This window comes from Callospermophilus lateralis, chromosome 4, assembly GCF_048772815.1.
Source record: "Callospermophilus lateralis isolate mCalLat2 chromosome 4, mCalLat2.hap1, whole genome shotgun sequence".
NCBI classification, from domain to species: domain Eukaryota; kingdom Metazoa; phylum Chordata; class Mammalia; order Rodentia; family Sciuridae; genus Callospermophilus; species Callospermophilus lateralis.
The window spans coordinates 141492954-141513420 of record NC_135308.1 but is presented as its reverse complement, the minus strand read 5'-3'; the positions used below and the strand labels follow the sequence as shown (position 1 = coordinate 141513420).

Here is a 20467-nt window from a genome sequence, read left to right as displayed (position 1 = left end):
GTGCCTTGCTTAGGTTTGGTCATTTATCAAGTAGTTTAAGATCTTAGTTTCCTTTTGTCTGTGGTTCTGGGATTGCTATTAACTGAAACGTTTTGCTCAGCTCTTTTAACAGTTTCCACAGAAGAGCCCACTAATGGCAAGCATTTTGCAAATTTAGTAATTTCATTGAAAATTTAGGAGGTTTGGATTGGTGTACACAATGTAAATGTAGCTCATGGCTCTTGCTGTTTTTCCTCCATTTTCTTTCTCTAATCTTGTGTTGTTCCATTGCTCAGATTCTCTTTTTTAAATTAATTAATTTATTTTAATTGTTATACACGACAACAGTGCATTTCAATTCATAGTACACATATGGAGCACAATTTTTCATTTCTCTGGTACACAAAGTAGAGTCACACTATTCTTATCTTCTTACATGTACTTAGGATAATGATAATCCATCTCATTTCACCATCTTTCCTACCCCCATGCCCGATCCCTTCCCTTCTCTCCCCTTTGCCCTATCCAATCAGATTCTCTTAACAGAATGTCTAGCAAACAATATAGCTCCTGCCCCAAAATCCAAATTGTTACTTTTCTCAAATTAATAAATATTTCCTGCCCTCAGTGAGCTCAAGATACACTTAATATTTTTTCTTTTAAATCAACTTTATTGAGATTTAATTTATATATAATTAAATGTAGACATTTTTTAAGTTTACAATTTGAGTTTTGGCGAATGTGTACACATGTGAAATCACCATTTCAGTTAAAATATAGAATATATTCCCTTACTGCAGTCAACACTTCATTAAAAGATTATACTGTTTTCAAAGTATGCTTTCACTTTTCAGAATTTTTCTTTGATGTTGCACATGACACTTTCAAAGTATCTGAAAATAGGCTTTAGTGTGATCATTATTTCTGGAGGTATACTTTTGAGCATTTTCAGAATTTTTCCTTAGGATAAATTCCAAATAGAACTGTTAAAAGATTGGAGTCTCACCAGCTATGTATCTAAGGACCAATTTCATCTTAACACTAAAATACTAGCTTTGTTCTTTATATTTGTTAATTCTCATTATTATATCAATTGTCTTAATAATGAGATGTCAAATAGGACAAAAATCTTCAATTTTCCTAGGTAATTTTATTTTCTTTGATTGATGAAGTAGTTCATGCACATATTATAACGTTCAACAAAAAGGGTACTCATTGAAAAATATCTTCCAATTCTGTCTTACGTGTTCAATTCCCTATCTTAAGAAAACCACTGTTGCCTCTTGCATGCCTGTAATCCCAGTGGCTCAGGAGACTGAGGCAGGAGGATGGTGAGGTCAAAGCCACCCTCAGCAATCTAGTGAGGCCCTAAGCAACTCAGGGAGACCATGTCTCTGAATAAAATATAAAAAAGGGCTGGGGATGTGACTCAGTGATTAAGTACAGCTGGGTTCAATTCTAGGAAGGAAGGAAGGAAGGAGGGAGGGAAGGAAAGAAGGCCATTGTTTATGTATAAGTAAGAAGAACCAAACAAATATAAATAAATAGGTGAAAGAAAGGCTAATAGGGGAAGGAAAACAAGGAAACATCAGGGGAAGGGGGGATAGGAGGGAAAAGGGATCATGAAGTGAAATCCAATTCCGTAGTTTTTTCCAGATGAATGCAATTACTATGTATAACTATTAAAACAAGGGCTAATGAGAAAAAAAAAAAAGCCACTATTTAGTTACACTATCTAAATCAGTTAATTTAAAGGTAATTTTTTTTTGTGTGTGTGTGGTTTGTTATTAACATAGTCTTATATTGCTGGCTCACATTGCTAGCAACAATGGAGAACAACATTCATATTTTTAAAATATATTGTTGCATTGTTTCAGAGACTCAAGCTATCCTCATGAAGTGGATGAATTTGACCCAGTATTGTACAGGAGTGTTCTGTTATAATACATCTGCTACAGTATGTAAATCTATGCTTACTTCAGTTATAATAAAATCTAAGTTTCCTAGATCGTTCCCTCCTCTGGCATATTAGCACAGATAATATCTTTTGAAATCACAGAAGAATACAAAATCTACCAAGTTATTTTCTCAGTCTTGAGCTTTTAAAGATTATTCAGCTTTCAGACCAAATTGATAATCTCTGAAATACTAAAGTCTGTAACCTTGTGTGAATTTGATTTCTTGATCAATTTAATTTCAGAGTCTTCTAAAAACCCGAGGTAGTGGATAGAATTTTAACCAGTCTGGTCTTGAGGGCAGTGCTCATTAATAAAACAATAAAAGGAAAATGATGGTTAGATTATCAAAGCTGTGGGAAAGGGCAAAAGACTGATAATCTCTGGTCCCTTTGAAAGTATACAACCATAGAGACAATATAAAGGATAAGGCATTTGAGCAAGAGTGTGCAATAGTTTGTGAAAGTTTGAAAATTCCCTTTTTCTGCACTGGCCTCTTAAAGATTACCATTTTTGGAAGTTCTTGAAATTTGCACTTTACCAACTCAGTAAGTTTTCTTTTCTCTGTGGTCTCCAGTAATTGTGTAGTTGATCTTTTCATTCAGCTGGTATGGAATGTGAGACACTTGTGAGGCTCAGCATTGGACCCAGGCTAGTTGTGGAGATAAGAATAAAGTGGCAAAAAGTGTCTTTAAAGGAAGGGCCTTGTCTTTTTTTTTTTTTAATTAGGGATTTAACCCAGGGGCGTTTTACCACGCATATCCTCAGCCCTTTTATCTTTCTGATTTTTGAAATGTGGTCTCTTGCTAAATTGCTTAGGGCCTTACTAAGTTGCTGAGACTTGCCTGGAACTTGAGATCCTTCTTCAGTCTCCGGGGTTGCAGGTGTGTGCCATCAAGCCCAGCAAGGAAACGTTTTCTTACAAAAGATGCATACTTACTTTCCCAACAGTATTTGGTGGCATTTGGTTAATTGCTTACCTCTTTTTTACTTCTTCCTGGTATTGGATATTGAACCAGGGCCTTTCACCTGGTAGGCAAGTGCTCTTTCAGTAGAGCACTTATATGTGGTGCTGAGGATCGAACCCAGGGCCCCACAAGTACCAGGCAAGTGCTCTACCACTGAGCCACAACCCCAGTCCCATCCCTAGCTCTTTTTAAAAAACCTATGAATCAAGGTCTGACTAAGTTGCTAGGCTGACTTTGAATTTGAGATCATCCTGCCTCAGACTCCCAAGTAGCTGGTATTTCAGGTAGTTGTGGAGCTTGGTTTCTCAAATCCCCCAAAACAACAACAAAAGCAATGTCAGAAACACTGTTTTTTTGTGGCCAAAATGGCTGGACATTCCTCCTAGTTCTCCAGAGCAAAATACTGATTTTAGGGAATGTGGAGAAGTATAAGTTATACAAATCCAGCTCTAGGGTGGTTGGAAGGATTAGAGTGCAAAGAACAGAGCCTAATAGTACTGAGCCCTGTGTGGTGTTGGCTATTAGTGTTATCTGATTTTGCAAAGATACTGATTCACCATAAGAGAATAAATGTTTGAGAGGAAAAATTATGGGTGTCACTTATGTGTTAGTTTCACAAAATAAATAATGTTACACATACCCTATGAGGGAGAAAATTTTGAAAGCACAGTGAATGCCTATTTATCAACATTGGGTAGGGAAAATGGAATGTTTTGGGTAAATAAACTTTGATTTTATTAGAATTATGTATAATCAGCTTTTCATGAGTTAAACTATTAAAGTTGATTTTTGCAGCTGCTAAACTGGAATTCTATTCTTTAAAGTATCAGGCATGGTATGGTGGTACAAGCCTGTAATCCCAGAGATTTAAGAGGCTGAGACTAGAGGATTAATTTTTTTGCTACTGGGGATTGAACCCAGGGGTGCTTAACCACTAAACCATATCTCCAGCCGTTTTTTTTTTTTTTTTTTGAGAGAGAGGTTGTCACTATAGGGCCTTGCTAAGTTGTTGAGGCTAGCTTTGAATTTGGAATCCTTCTACTTCAGCCTCCCAAACCACACCCAGCAAGGATCACAATTTCAAGGCTAGCACCTGCAATTTATCCACACTCTGTCTCAAAATAAATAACAAATTAAGAGGGTCTGGGGAGGTAGCACCCCTGGATTCAATCCCCAGTATTTATAAGTATCCGGGCTCTTAACTGTATAACTCCAGGGTGTTGCTGTTCATGCATACTTCAGTGTGAATGGTTGTCTCCTGAAGCTGTACAGTAAAGGAATTTTATTTGGAGGGAGTCAATCTTGTTATCCCTAAATCCTAGTTTATCTCACAGTTAGCATGCAGAATGGGAAAGATTCTTGATTTTTCTTTCCTGGAACTAAATTGTGCCAGTGGTGGCACAGTTGGATTGAGAATGCAAGTCTGGACCAACTGTAACTTGTCTTTGTTTGACTGAAAATTCAGCTTCTCTATTTCATCTGTTTTTGTCAGATGAAATACACAGGCTCTTTTCTATTTTTAGGATCCTTAGGCATTACATTTTGTTGTGATTGCTGCATTTGAGAGTGGAATTAACCTGAAGGAAAATGAGTGAGTAAGTAATATATGATATATATCTATACAAGTTAGAGCCACTAGCTGGTAGGCCAGGAAAAGTACCTTTTTATGTCATACAGTTTCCAAAGAATATTAATTTATCTATAAAATAAGCAGCTGTGAGGAAAGCAGGCAGCAGTAACACAATGAGTAAAAAATGTGCACATTAAAGTTGTAAGGGCTTTTGTCTATCAGAACAACAAGAACAAGAAAACAACACTGGATTTTGGTTGCTAGGAGTGTGGCTAATTTCATTTCGTATTTTCTTTTAATCAAGTAAAAAAATATTACAAAAAAAAAACTTGGGAAAGTGCCATTGGTAACACATTACTTCTTTATCTAAATATTGAGTGTTAGCATAGATGTTAGAGACACAGTCCAAAATATCCCTCTCCTCAGCAGGGAAGACTACTGAACAGTAATTGTAAGCCTCAAAGATGTTATGAAAGGGGACATCTCATTAGCAGTTAACAATTAAATCATTCTAATAATAATAAAACGTGTGGTCAGTTCAATGCTAGAGAATCTTTGAAATGTCTGGAGACTTAACTTTTTGAAGGTCAGAGAGGTAACTGACTTGTGGCAGGTTATATAGCAGATTGGTCCAATTAAAATTGAAATTAAATTCCAGTGTCCTGGCTCTTGAGCTTTTTTCTCTACAAGGTATAGAATACCACTTATTTGCCTAGTTATATTTAATAGCTCTCTTTACAAAATTAGTACCATCTTTAAAGACTTTTAAACCATGAAGAAGTTCTTTGATAAAGAGATTAGGTGGCCAGGAGCAGTGGCGTATATCTGTAATCCCAGCAGTTTGGGAGGCTGAGATAGGAGGATTGTGAGTTCAAAGCCAGCCTCAGCAAAAGCAAGGTGTTAAGCAACTCAGTGAGACCCTGTCTCTAAAGACAATACAAAATAGGGCTGGGGATGTGGCAGAGGGTGGTTGAGTACCTGTGAGTTCAATCCCCAGTACCTAAGGGAAAGAAAGAGGTTACACATTTTCATCTTCAGTGTTCTTCTCCTTTGGCCCCATTTAGTCCTAAAGAGACATTTACTTCAAATTCTGCATTTTACCCCTGGTCTGATAACACTCTTTTCTTCCCTGTCTAGTTTAGACTTTTTTTGGGGGGGGGGGGCGGGTACTGGGGATTGCACCCAGAGGCACTTTATCACTGAACTATATCCCAGCCCTTTTTACATTGTATTTTATATTTTTTAAAAAATATTTTTAGTTGTTGATAGGCCTTTATTTTATTTGCTTATTTATATGTGGTGCTGGGAATTGAACACAGTGCCTCACATGTACCAGGCAAGCGCTCTGCCACTGAGCTACAACTCCTTTATGTTTTATTTTGAGACAGGGTCTTGCTAAGTTGCTGAGGGCCTTGAACTTGTAATCCTTCTGCCTCAGCCTCCTCAGTCTCTGGGATTATAGGTGTGTGCCACTGTGTCTGGCTTAAAATTTTTATTTTTCCAAAAAAAATTTTTTTTTTTTTTTTTGGTGGTGGTACTAGGGATTGAAAACAGAGCATATGTTAGGCAAGTGCTCTACCACTCAGTTAAAAATGTCTTTAGAAATGAACAAGAATATATTCATATATTATCCTCCTCACACCTCTTGTACCTTCTCTAAGATGTTGACATACCAATTAATGGTTCAAAGTCCAAAGTCACAGGATCATTTCAGAAGAATGTAGTGGTTTCAGTGACTATCAAAGATGGGCAAAATGGTTTGCCATTTTGGATGTTATAACACTAATTCCAGGTCAGTATGATACATATCACTTGTTAAATTGAAGCAGATTTATTTCTGCTGTATTTGCCTTTAAAATTATATTCTTTCAGTTCCCAGTTTCAAAGAAAAAAAAATGACATTATAGCTTAAATTTACCTGTTTGATGACGTACTTCTTCCTGATTATGAAGGGGCAAAAATAACCCTTTGTTATTAATTTATGCAACTTACCGTCCCTGCCAAACATTTGACATTTATAGCTCATATATTTAATTTTCTTTATATATATATACACCCTTGAGAAAAAAGCAGGCTCTGAAATCAGAGTTAGTAGAGTCTAACAGCCTGAATTTGAATCTTGACACTCTGCCTTTGCTGGCTTTGGTCATAATGTAACTGGTTACTCTTAGTTCCTTATTTATAAAATGAGTGCAAGGATTAAATAAGTTAACACATGTGGAGTGCTTAAATCAGTATTTGGCAGTTCTTTATATTGATACTTGGACTTTTCTGCAATATCTGGGAATAGTGCTTGAAAATTGCATAAAATCCCTGCCTATAGAGCTTACAGGCTATTGGGCTTGGAGGGCATAAACAAAGCCCTGGTATGTTTAGGTGTGCTTAGTTTAGGTTTGTGTGTGTTCCGCTGAGAGAATTGGGAGATAGTACATAAAGAAGTCAAGGAATTCAGCCTAACTGTTCTTGCTGAGAGGACAGTTTATTATTAGTACTTTTCAAATTTTGTCCATTGTTAGTGATTGCATTGATCTTAAATACTATTCTTGAGGTGTGGAGGATACCAGTTAACACTGCAGGTGTAATAATCCTGATCAGTTCTGTGTGGTACTTGGAACAAGCATTTACTTCAACATATAGTACCTTTTGCTAATTGAGATTCCTGTCTTCAGATAGTTTAATGTCTGACAAGTAAACCAATTATTGTACTAGTTGTAAGTTGAGTGGTGATAATGAACAGGAAACTGGAAGTACTAATTTAGAGCCCAGAAAAAAACTGGTCATAAATACTCTAGCCTTTCAGAAGTTCTTCTGGCTCCCTAGTCTTCATATTTTTCCCTAAATTTCATATAAGAATTGGTTTGTTCTCATGTTGAGGAGAAAAGTTAGGGCATGGATTGTAAGTAGTTAGTGACAAGATGCCACAAAAGTGCAAAAGCTGAAAGAAATACAAAATTAGCTTAGTTTTGCGTGGTTTGCTGTTTGTGTGTCAGCTTTTACGAGCTATTTCTATTTTATTTGCTTTTAGAATTTATATCAGGATAGGGCTTTTTCAAGGACATGTTCAGATGAATGCTAAGCTTAGTTTTGGTATTGTAGGAAGGATCATGTGGTATAATTCTTAAAAAGATATTTGAAGTAGAGATGCCTTATGTCCACTAGGGGGTACTGTACACTGTAAAAATTAAAATTATTTCTGGGCAGTTAGCCATTATTTCTTCATGCAGTTATCTTGTTTGAAATTAAGTTTTGTCATTTAGTGTTTCTTCTAAATTGCTACAAAACATTTTCAAACAGTCTTTTTGACTGTAGCAAACAGTAACTCATACATGCATTCCTGTTAGTAGTGGCTCCAAGTGTTCTGACATTACTTTGTGTATGCATATGATACTGGGATTTGAACCCAGGGATGCTCTACCACTGAGCTACATCCCCAGTCTTTTTTATTTTATTTTTTAAAATTTTGAGACAGAGTCTTTCTAAGTTGCTGAGGCTGGCCCCAAACTTGTGATTCAAGTTTCCCCACAAAATTTTGCCCAGTATGTGATTATAGGATGAATTATTCTTAATGATCTGTCAATATCATCATTATATGATTGTCTTATGGTTCACTCTATAGTAGCTCCTAGCCATGTTGAGTAGTTGAAATGTGGCTAGTTTTTTGACATATCTTATAAGTGTAAATGATGTACTGGACTTTGAAGACTTAGTATGAAAAAAGATAGAAATGGCATTAATTTTTATATTAATTACATATTGGGATAATATTTTAAATATATATTCATCAACAAATTTCACTGTTTCTCATGCAAATTTACCTCCATTTTTCTATTTAATCTTTTATCTTTTAAGCATTGCCTCACAGAACTTAATAGAACTTCATTACTTCATAGTGAGCACAAAGTATTATTGAACTTTTAAAAATGAGAACAGTTTTGTTTCATAAAAATTGGTTGACAGTTTACTGAAACTTTATCTCAAAACAAATAAAAGAAGATCTGGGAATGTAGCTCAGTGGTAGAGCACTTGCCTTGTATGATAAAAGGAAGAAATTGGTTGACAGAATGTCACATGTTTGGATTTAGTGTTGTATGATACTAGCGTTTGCTTTTCAAGTCTTAATAGAGCTATTGATTATCAGATCAATTTGATGCAGTGTTCAACTCCTTTTAAAAATACTTGTGGTATGTACTATTGTATATACATTTTGTAAGATGAGGTATTTTCCTTTGAATCTTGTTGTCATTTAAGTTCCTACTTTGCTCTTTTGCATACTTCCTTTTCTACTTTTTAGTAACCAATTTCCTGAATTTCTGCAGTACTTTTTGTTTTTCATGGTCCTAAGTGCAATTCTACCCAGGTTCATCCTTGGATTGCTTTTAAACATAGTGGGAATCACAAAGTATAGTCAGTGGCTCTTCTGGTTGGATTTTTGTTATTGTTTGTTTTGGGGTTTGAACCCAGGGGCAATTTATCACTGAGCCACATCCCCAGTTCTTATTTATTTTATTTTTTTTCATTTTCAGACAATTCCAAGTTGCCTAGGCTGACCTTGAACTTTCCTCCTGCCTCAGCCCCCTGGGTGACTCACATTACAGGTGTTTGACATCATACCTGGCCTTGTTCTGTTTTCTTTAAAAACAAGCAGTATCTTATAAATCTTTAAGTTTATTGTTATGCTTTGTTTTTACCTTACGTTCTTGTTGAGTTGCTTGTATCAGACTATGGCCTTCTGTGATGTCCTTTTAGTGTTCTCATTCCATATTTACAGAATTCTCCCTTATGGATACCTGAAACTACAGATAGTACCCAACTCTGCATACACTGTTTGTCTTTCTTTCTCCAGTTCTCTCATGGGCACTTTCCCTCTCCCTCTTTCTCCACGCATACACAAATTTAATGCCATTTCTATCTTAACTAAGTGGTTAATATGCACTGTCTTAATGAAGCACCATAACTTTAGTAGTTTTAGGTGTGACAGGAAAATTAGTACAAATTCCTTTTCCTTCACAATTTCAAGGATGAAAGATTAGTTCTTACTCTAAATCTTGGCAACCTCAGCATTTTATTTTTTTCCCTTAAGTTGTGAACAGCTACCTTTTCTCTCACAGGAAACAGTGTATGTGACTTATCTTTGAGATGTTCAAATTACCACCATTACTACTGCTGATACACTTTTGAGACCATTAGTAAGTAAAATGAAGGCTATTTGAATACAAGTATTGGTTGATTGACAAGTACTGGTTGATCTGATAACTGAAACTGCTGGTAAGTGGTTGCTAAGTGACTTAACAGGCCAGGAGTGCATTCACTGTGAATAGGCTGTACAAGGAGGGATTATTCATTCATATCCAGGTGGAACAGTGAGAGATTTCATCTTATTACTCAGAATGGTGCATAATTTAAACTTACATATTTTCTATTTCTAGAATCTTCCATTTAATCCTTTTTGACTGAGACTGACTAAGGATAACTGGAACTGTGAAAGGACAAATTTTGTTGTGGGGATTGCTTTAAACCCTGCTCTGGCTCAGAGCATGCTTGCTTAAAAATAAGTGAAGCAGTAGGAATTTTTGAGACTTTTACCTTTGGATTTAAAGAAATCATGCTGTTCTTTTCTGTCTTTTTTGTCAAAGAATAGTATAAAACTTAGAGATATTTCAGTTAACCTTCTTTTGGATAGTAGCAAGAAGGATTTTATTTCCTACCTAGTTTTTCCCATTTTAGGGAAAAAGTTGCCATCAACTTCTGTGGGTAAGACTTTAACATTGGGTTGTCTGAGATTGGTTCCATTTGGTTTGGATTTTATTCTTTTCTCATCCCACAGTTTATGCTGTGGGTTTGGAAAATCAACAATGTTTATTCAGTTATATATCTGTTGACTGTGTTAAGTCTGTTGGAACCTGGGTGCATATAAAAACTGATTCAAAATGTTTTCCACACCTGAAAAATATATTCTAGAATGTGTTCCAGTTAAATCTTAAGATTGATCAAGTTACTTAGTATGCATTTTTCTGGAAGAATATCTTGACTTTGAAGATGAACTAACTAATGAGTGTCATATCTATCTCTGCCAGTGTGTACTCAGTGTGATTTTGAAGCTATTTTTGGGATCTGATCTTGGAGGCCTTTTTAGTAGCTTTAAATAGTACTGCTATACTTTGTATAACCAGGGAGGGGGTAGTTTGGGATTCTTGGAGCTTGATCGCCCCTGTCCCCCACCTTTATAAACTAGAGGTAAAACAAAAGGAAGATGGAGGTGAGGAGACCCCAGAATTCAAGAAATCTTCCTATCCAGTTCTTTTTCCATTCTTGTACTCTACTGTTCTTTCTTAATGTTTGTACTTTTCCCCCTTTTCTAGTCACATTTTAACTTTTCAAGGTATGAGGCTTCTTTATTGTCTTCTTGAACTTTTTAATGCCCTGAAAATGTTTTACTTTGAACCAAAGAACATTTTGCTGGAAGTAGTTCATATTTGAGTTCTCATTTGTCCTTGCATTGCCATCATCATAACAAAAACTAGTCTTGAAAGAAAGTACCAAAGGCATTACTTTCACTGGCTGTGGGTCTCTCACATTTGAAGGAGGGAAGATCTATATCTACATCTGATAGCTATATCAGTATGTAACTATACTGAAGGAAAAGTGTGTGTGTGTGAATCCTTTTGTAAGACAAAAGGATAAGGTGTACAACTTTCTTAAGTAAAGCATTTGTTGGTTTTCATACCTAAAAATTTGTTTGAGTATAACAGTTTAGTTTAACTACATCTGCCTTTTCAGAATGTTGAAAATGCATCAATAATATATGTTATATACTATTGTCAGCTTGCATATTAAATATTAATGTTTTTCTGTTTAGATATAAATAGAAGTTAGACTGTTTCTTCTCCACCTGAAATGGATCCTTTTGTTTTCCTCCCATGATGTACACATCCTGCTTTGAAAAAAACCTGCTTTATTTGAGATGCATTTCTTTTTTTCCCCGTAGCTTTGTTGAGTAAAGATGCAACTCTAGTAGTTTATTCTTCACTCATTTATTCAAAATTAAACAGATATTTATTGGACATCCATTGTGGTGACAAGTATCGTTCCAGATGCTGAGGATATAGCAGTGAATAAATTCAAATTCCTCCTCTTATAGTGCTATTTTCTGAGCAAAATAAAAGGGAGATGTGATCTGATTGTCATGGTTATGAAGTGGGGTGGGGACAGGGAGTGTGTGGGTTAAATTCAAATTCCTCCTTATAGTGCTATTTTCTAAGCAAAATAAAAGGGAGATGTGATCTGTTTGTTATGAAGTGGGGTGGGGACAGGGAGTGTGTGGGTTAAGGTGGAATGGGGTCTGCAATTTTAATTATGGTGGTTCACTGAGAAAATATGATTGATTGAAGATCTTTTGCATCTGAGGGGAAAAGCCATGTAGAAATTTGGGGGAAGAGAGCAAGTGCAAAGCCTTTGAAATGGAAGTGTGCCTAGTAGGTTAAAGAATTAAAAGGAAACTGACTTGACTGGAACAAAGGGGGTGGGGAGGAGAATAGGTGAAAATAAGAGAAGTAGACAGAGTGAGATAATCATATTAAACCTTTTGGGGGAAGTCCATGATAAGGGTTTTGGCTTTTTTTAAATCTGTAGAAAATAGAATCAGAGCTAGTAAGTAGCAACATGAGATCAGGGAGAAAATTAAAGGTTATTGCATTATGCCAGATAGAGCTGCTGGTTGCTTGGGTCAGGGGTATTGTAATGGAGTGGTGAGAACCATGGTAGAGTCTGAAGTCCACCCTCCTTCATTCTTTCCTCTCCCAAACACCTTCTCTTTGGTGCTGGGGATTCAACTCAGGGCCTCAGACAAGTTCTATTACTGAGCTGTACCTACCCCAGCAGGAGTTTGAGTTTTTCAGAACAGAAATTGCTGATCACATGAGATGTGTGGCATATAGAAAAGGGTATGACGGTCAATTGGATGAAATGGGATTGACTGATATGGGGAGGAAAAATTTGGAGATAGGATGGGGGAGATGTTCAGTTTTGGTCTAACTGTTGTGGGACTCATTGGTGACCTTAAGCAGGTTAGTGACTATACCCCAATTGGAGGGTGTGTTCATGATGGGGGTAAGGGGAGGGGGTAGAAATGGAAAATGAGCAATTAATGGTACATCACTTTGGAAGAGTAGGAAAGCAGTGGGGCAGTAACTGGTGGTGGGGGTGATGGGAGGAGCAGTGGGTTATTTATGGTCATTTACTCTTAGAGGAATAGTAGGGAGTTTGTGTGGTTTAGGAAAAGAGCCAGTACAGAGAGGAGAGTTGACAATTCATTGCTGGAGTAGCATCCTTAAACAGGTGAGAAAACAAGATCTAGTGCTTGAGAGGTTGGAATTAGTCAAGAGTGCATATATAACATTGGAGGAGAGGATGGAGTATTTGGTCAACGCAGATGCAGGTAGAGGTGCAAATGCTACCATGAGAACTCAGGGAAATTTTTGTTTTCTTTTGACATAGAAAGCAAGGCCTAAGTCAGAAGTGAGGGTGAGGTTGGAGAATTTTAGAGATTTGAAAAGAGAAGAATGTTAGTGTTATTTAGGAGACCAGGAGACTGATGAAAAAATAGAACTAATAGTATGATTATAATGGGAATTATTAAAGGTTCCTTTGAGGTTGCTCAATTTTAGAGAGCAGTAAGCATGGAGATGTGTATTTCTCCTCTAGCATTTTTCGTGTGTGTGTGTGTGTGTGTGTGTGTGTGTTTTGTATTGGGAATTGAACTCAGGGACACCCATCCCTAGTCCTATTTTGTATTTTATTTAGAGACAGGGTCTCACTGAGTTGCTTAGTGCTTCGCTAAGTTGCTGAAACTGGCATTGAACTCATGATCCTCCTGTCTCAGCCTCCAGGTGTGTGCCACCAAGCCTGGCTCATTAACCTAATTTTATTATCAGCATATTTCTAGCTAAAATGTATGATAACCCATCAATATTCTCTTGCATTGCATTTTGTTGGTTGTAATGACTAAAATGTTTTTTTCTTTGAAATTTGCATTTTATAAACACCAAATAACCCATCAGGAGATTGGAGACGTTCTGTTATGTCTAAATCCAAGAGATGAACTTTCTAACTTTAATTTTGTTGTTCAATGAATTGACATTTGTTTCACAAATGTGTTTTTCTGTTGTAGGAAACCCAGCGTTTGCTGGCAGAACCAGTTCCTGGCATTAAAGCAGAACCAGATGAGAGCAACGCCCGTTATTTTCATGTGGTCATTGCTGGCCCCCAGGATTCCCCCTTTGAGGGAGGGACTTTTAAACTTGAACTATTCCTTCCAGAAGAATACCCAATGGCAGCACCTAAAGTACGTTTCATGACCAAAATTTATCATCCTAATGTAGACAAGTTGGGAAGAATATGTTTAGATATATTGAAAGGTAAGTAGTATGATTTCTTTCTTATGCATTCCATATTTAGAATATAAACACTGTAACCTTGTAACTTGTAACTAATAATAAGACCACAGTGGTCTGTGGGAGGGAGATGCAGCAGTTCTGGGCCTGTTTTTTTCATGCTATATCATATCATATCATATCATATCATATCATATCATATCATATATCATACTGAGCCTGTTGCCTTCATAGATAAGTGGTCCCCAGCACTGCAGATCCGCACAGTTCTGCTATCGATCCAGGCTTTGTTAAGTGCTCCTAATCCAGATGATCCATTAGCAAATGATGTAGCGGAGCAGTGGAAGACCAACGAAGCCCAAGCCATAGAAACAGGTATTTAATATTCATTCTCCTTTACACTGCTTCCACTTTTTAAAACAAATCTATGCTACCATTTAAAAAGCTTTTAAAAGTTCTTGGCAAGGGCAAGGGGAAAAGGTTGTATTAAATTAGATGCTGATTACAGTACACAAGTATGATGTTCAAGCTCCACTTCATGGCCTGTTATGGAACCCCAAAATTTTATGCATAGCATATAACTGGAAGATCTTGGAATCTGGATTTAACAACACTGAATTTAACCAGTACTGAGTGTACATCATTCATCTAGTAATATGTAAATATACTGGAACAATTGAACTCTTTTATGCTGTTTTTCTAATCCTTTTGATTAAAGCATACAGCAATTTATAGCTAGAGTTTAGAATCAACAACCTTCTCCCTGTAAAATTTGAACAAAATTGTTGAGGAATGTTATTATCCAAAAATGAAGGAGACACAACTTTTTTCATCCTGATGAATTTTGTAAAACTTTATTTTCATTGTATTGTAATTAGACATACAGAAAATGTTTCAGCCTTGATTCAGTTTATAGGAGATGACATAAATCTAAGGAGATCACAGCATGACATTTCCACAGCTGACTTAATCACATGTTTGTTCTTGTCTGCAGCTAGAGCATGGACTAGGCTATATGCCATGAATAATATTTAAATCGATCCGATCATCAAGTGTGCATCACTTCTCCTGTTCTGCCAAGATTTCTTCCTTTTTTGTTTGCATTTAATGGACACAGTCTTAATAGAAACATTACAGAATAAAAGCCCAGACATCTTCAGTCCTTTGGTGATTAAATGCACATTAGCAAATCTATGTCTTGTCCTGATTTACTGTTGTAAAGCATGAGCCGAGGCTAGAAGTATCATCTGGATTGTTGCGAAACGTTTAAAAGCAGTGGCTCTCTGCTTTTATTCATTTCCCCCATCATGGTTTAAGTATAAAGCACTGTGAATGAAGGTAGTTGTCAGGGTTAGCTGCCAGGGGTATGGGTGTGTTTATTTTTTATTTTATTTTATTTTTTTGAGAGGAAAGGTAGTCTTATTTTAATTTTATGGACTCCTTTCACTCCCCTTTATGGTGAGCTAATTGCATTGGTTAAAAGCAGCTAACCAGTTCTTTAGAATATGCTCTCTAGCCAAGTCTAACTTTATTTAGACTCTGTAGATGGACAAGCTTGATTGTTTGAATCAAAATGGGAACATTAAACAAACATCACAGCCCTCACTAATAACATTGTGACTTTGCTGTCAGGTGTAGATTTCCCCCCTTCAAAAAAAGAAAAAAAGAAAGTAAAAACTTGTGACCATTTTGTATGGCTTGTCTGGAATTCTGTAAATCTTATGTTTTAGTAAAATATTTTTTGTTATTCGACTTTGCCTTTGTACAGTTTATTTTACTGTGTTTATTTCATTTTCCCAATGTGACAATCGTATTTAAAAATTAAAAAACTCTGATGAAACATTCTGTTTTGGTCTTCACCATCTGACAAATTGAATGGCAAGAGATTTTGCCAGTTTCTTTTCACTGATGCAAACTTATATTAAGAATTACTGAATGGATTATTTATAAATTGGCCCTGAGCATGCATAAAGCATCAGTGTCTTTTTTTTTTTTTAAACCTCCTAGAAATTAAAAATAAAATAAATGTTCATTGTCTGATTTAGTTAGGCTAGTATTGGTCTTGCCACAATGTTTGACAAATTACTGTACAGGGATAGTCACAGCAAAGAAAGCATTAGTGACTGACATGTAGGACTTTCACATGTCATGCCACATTTTTACCTCAGATGTGGAGTATGACCTTTTTCTTGGTTCCTATCTTTAAACTTCCTATGTGGCCACTGGTGTGTGTTATTAGGAAACACCAATCTGGTATTCATTTGGGGTTTGCTGAGGCATTTGAGTCTTCCTTATAGACCTAAGAGTGTATCTCAAGCAACCAGCTTGCATAAGTGTCATCAGAAAGGTTTCTTCCTTTGAGAGCATCAAATCTTCAGTTAATGTGCTTTCACCTCCCTCGTATTTGCTTTGGAGCTCCTTTTATTCTTTGTTATTAGTAAATTTTTCTTCACTGACAGTTTCTTCCCTCACAAAACTGTTCTTTTCCACCTCTCTCCACATCTAATGCCTGATTCTTATTTTCAAGTCATAAATGTAGCCAGTCATAAATATGTAAATGTTAACCTTCACTTTGGAATCTTTTGTCTCTTGCAGTTTAAGGTAATGGATATTGTAGCCCCATCTGAATTTTCCTCACTCTTATTCTCATAATTTCTGGAGTTTCTTCAGAATGTGGTGTATTTTATTGTGCTCCTATGTAAGATGAAGAATTATCTATTAAAATTACGTTTTCAACATACAAAAGCTTTCTATGACTGGTAACTGGTATCCTTCCAAATAAATGCATTGCTTGGTAATGAATGTTAAATTCAGAATAAAATTTTTTTCAGAATAAATTGATAACTCTAATATTACAAATTTAGAAATTATTAACAACAATTGTCACTTATAACAATTCTTGGGCTGAGGACATCTTGGACCACAGCTAATGAAAGAGTGTCATTCTAGAAAATGATTGAACTTAGTAAGACTTCCAAGTAATTAAAGACCACCATAAGAACTATAGATAGCATTGTTCATGGTTATAGCTAGTGTCAGTGATTTTCAAGTTAACAAAATTCCAGATTTAAATTTTTTGCACTATAAAACCCTTCTAAAGTAAGATTAAGAGACCCCCCCCCCCACCCCTGTTTTGCTAGAACCTATCTTCTCAACCAGTGGGAGGAAGCAAGAGCCAGTGTATGACTAAGATTTCTTGGGACTTAGTGATCTGGGAGAGGCTTTAGGCAAAAGTTAAAAACTGGCAGCTATATATGGCCTATGGACCTGTTTCCCTTGGCCCACACCAAGTGGTTGGCCATTTTTTTAAACTCCAGAAATTCCCTTGAAAAATCCAGAATTTGTTATTTTTGAAGGATCTGAAGATCTCGCACTAGTGGAGCTGACCTACCTTTGTGCTTGACACCTGTTGAGAGGAATTGGGTAGCAGTCACTCTAAGGAAGAGCATGCCATTTTTGCAAGTTAGAATCCTTCCCAGCCCACCTGCTAAAACTGTGTAGTCCTGTTCTAAGTCTTTGACTTTGTAGCCCAAGCCAAACAGTTTTGTCAAGTATTTGATATGTACTTGCTACAGGTTGAGGATGATTAGGTGGAGTGGCACAGGGATTTCCTTTTGAGGACCTCATGATCTAACAACGGAGGGGACACAGACAAGTAGATGTAGTTCTGTCAAGAAGGGAAGTATTTGGAGAGTCCACTCTTCCGGATTCAAGGCAGATAAACACTCCAAGGCAGAGGGAACAACATATGCAAAACTCTGGGAGAGAAGCAAAGGATCTGAACCTATCAATAAATGACTTTTTGAAAATCCACTCTGCCACTTTGGGTTTTTCTGAAATCCTGAGATGTCGACGTGGGCTTTGCTTCTTTTGATTTGTTTTAGTTTATGTTGCTGTGATTTGCTTCTACTCTGAGAGGAGCAGTTATCCTTGGTCTTTCTAGAGTCTACCTAGTAAGATCTTAGACCTGATGTATATAGAACTTGAAGCTTACCCAAAATCAGGAATATATTTGTAAAATAAATTTCAGAAGATGCATTTAAAGATTAAGTACAAATCAGTTTGTAAAAGCCACAGGTGGTGCTATGGTTTAGCACTTAAAAGAGTGGGGAAGAAAATCTGGTCTATGAGACATTATAAGCAGCTAAATAGCACTAAGTGGCATCATGGGGACAACAAACTGGCTTTATTTTTCTATTTGATGGTTAGGAATGTTCATATCCATTTTTTGTTACTGCAAAGGTTTAGAATTACAACCTTATTTAGAAAAGCTATCCCCCAAATCCAGAAGCAATGAAAAATAGGACACCTAATACATCAATCTATGTAAGAATAATGTAATATTTCATCAAATAATGTATTCTGGGGCTGGGAGTGACATTTCATTTACCATTTAGCATGCTGCCTATCTTAAGGAGTTTTATCAGGGTTTATATGACAACACAAAGCAAAAACATGTTGAATGTAATAATTTGAAGAAATATAATAAAAATCTTTAATTCACCAATTGAACTGGTCATACTTTGTCTGTTTCCTCAACTATATACTTAATTCCTGAATTATTTTCTGTTTTTATCATTGAGGCTAAGAATAATATTTTCTTAAGAATTGGCTTTGCTATATTTTTATGACACCAATTGGGCAAGTTCCCAGTGGCTGCAAAACTGGTATCTGAACAAAATTAACTTAGGTGTACAACTAAACATGAAAAATTAGTCTCTTTTTCCTCCAACTGCGTCTTTGCCTCCTTGAGCTAATCTCATTTCATATGTACATGTTGGGGCAACATTCACTGTGTGAATGTGGATGTAGATTTGATGCCAAGCAGAGCAAGCTGAACTTTTCTGATGGGAGTGCATAGTAACTACCCTAATATCTAGACCTGTTGATTCCTAACAGCATCAATTGAAATTTAAGTCAGTGTTAACTTTATGGTGCTCATAAGGAGCTGCAACATTTCCCTCTGCCTATCATTTGTGTACAGTACAAAAATGTTTTAAAAATTTATAATAGATGAATAACCTCCTGTTCTTATCATTTAGAGTAACTAGCATATTTCCTTTTTTACATACTTGATACATTCTGACAGGAATACTTTTGAAATATGATCTAGATTAGTAAATCCAAGTAGTACATACATTTTAGTATAACCTTGCAAGTTTGCAAGGTCTTCCAACCAAGTTCTGGAATAAGCTACTCAAGACAGCCTTGGCAAAAGCAAGATGGTCGCACCAACTTTTTTCTTTTCCTTTTGCAATTCTAGGGATTGAATCCAGGGATGTCTCATGTTTCATGCATACTGTCACTGAACTATTATAGCCTTAGCCCTGGTTACACCAGATTTGAACTTGATGCTGTTTTCCTTGAGTTTTGGAAAGGAAGAAGGATTAGGATTGTGACTAATCAAAGGAGAGTAGGACCAATTTTTTGCAGTTTTTTTTTCCACTAATAAAACATGATATTTTGGGATCTGTGAGCCACAGTTCAGTCTCAATGCTGCCATTATATTGAGGAAGCTTCCATAGATAATTTGTAAACAGCTGGGAATGCTGGGCTCTCCATAAAACTTTTCACCTGTCAAAAATGGATTTTTTTCACCCACTTAAAATGTTTTAAAAAACCACATATCTGAGTTTGTGAACTACAGAAACAGGTGGTAGGCTGGGTTTGACCAGTAGATTGTACCACCAGTAGTTCCACCAATTGAATTGGTCATACTTTGTCTCTTTCCTCAACTATGCACTATTCCTGCATTATTTTCTATATCATTGAGGCTAAGAATAACAGTCTAGGAATTGGCTTTGATATATTTCCACTTGCTGCAAAATTGAGATCTGAACTAAAATTAACTAAGATGTGGAACCCTTGGAAGTGATTACTGCTCTTGTGCAAGGCCTTGGGTTCAAGTCCCAGTATCAAAAATGTGTCACAAGCTGGGGTTGTGGCTCAGTGCTTGCCTAGCATGTGGGAGGCACTGGATTTGACTCTCAGCACCACATGTAAATAAATAAGGGCTCATAGACAACAAATTAAAAAAGAATGCGTGTCACATTGATAATTTCTCAAATCTAAACAGGTAGCTTTTATTGAAAATCTAAAATTTGTACAACTTTTTAAAAAGTGATCTTTAATTTTGTTAGACTTTTCCGATATAAACAAATATGTGCACAGAACATGCTGACTTTTTTTTCGGTTAGCCCTTTCCTAAGAACTTGACATGTGGCTGGACCTCTTTATGGGAGGGAACTTAGGGAACTGCATAGTATCTATTAAATAGACTGCCATAATTTAATTCCATTTGTACATTAATACCAATTTCATAAATTCTGTAACACATCTATGACCATAAATTTAGGTACAGAGGAAGAAGGAATCAGGGGTGCTTAACCACTGAGCCACATCCCCAGCCCTTTTGTTATACTTGCTGAGTTTAAGTTGCTTAGGGCCTGCCTTACTATTTGCTGAAATTAGCTTTGAATTCACCATTCTCCTGCCTTAGCTTTCTGAGCCACTGGGATTATAGGTGTGCACCATGGTCCTGGCTGGGACTATTATTTTGGAACATGGATCAGATTTACATTCTCATGAACAAAAGATGGCAGGGTA

General features: G+C 36.3%; 1 protein-coding gene across 1 annotated transcript in view; it reads left to right on the top strand.

The window, feature by feature from the left end:
- The window catches only part of Ube2n (ubiquitin conjugating enzyme E2 N), a 32179-nt gene extending 15573 nt beyond the window's left edge, over window positions 1-16606 (top strand). The window contains exons 2-4 of the mRNA XM_076854947.2: window positions 13639-13885; window positions 14096-14236; window positions 14856-16606. Of these exons, the coding sequence (XP_076711062.1) occupies window positions 13639-13885; window positions 14096-14236; window positions 14856-14896 (429 nt within the window). The 3' untranslated portion in view covers window positions 14897-16606. The remainder of the gene's footprint in view (window positions 1-13638; window positions 13886-14095; window positions 14237-14855) is intronic.
- Window positions 16607-20467: the final 3861 nt, after the last annotated feature.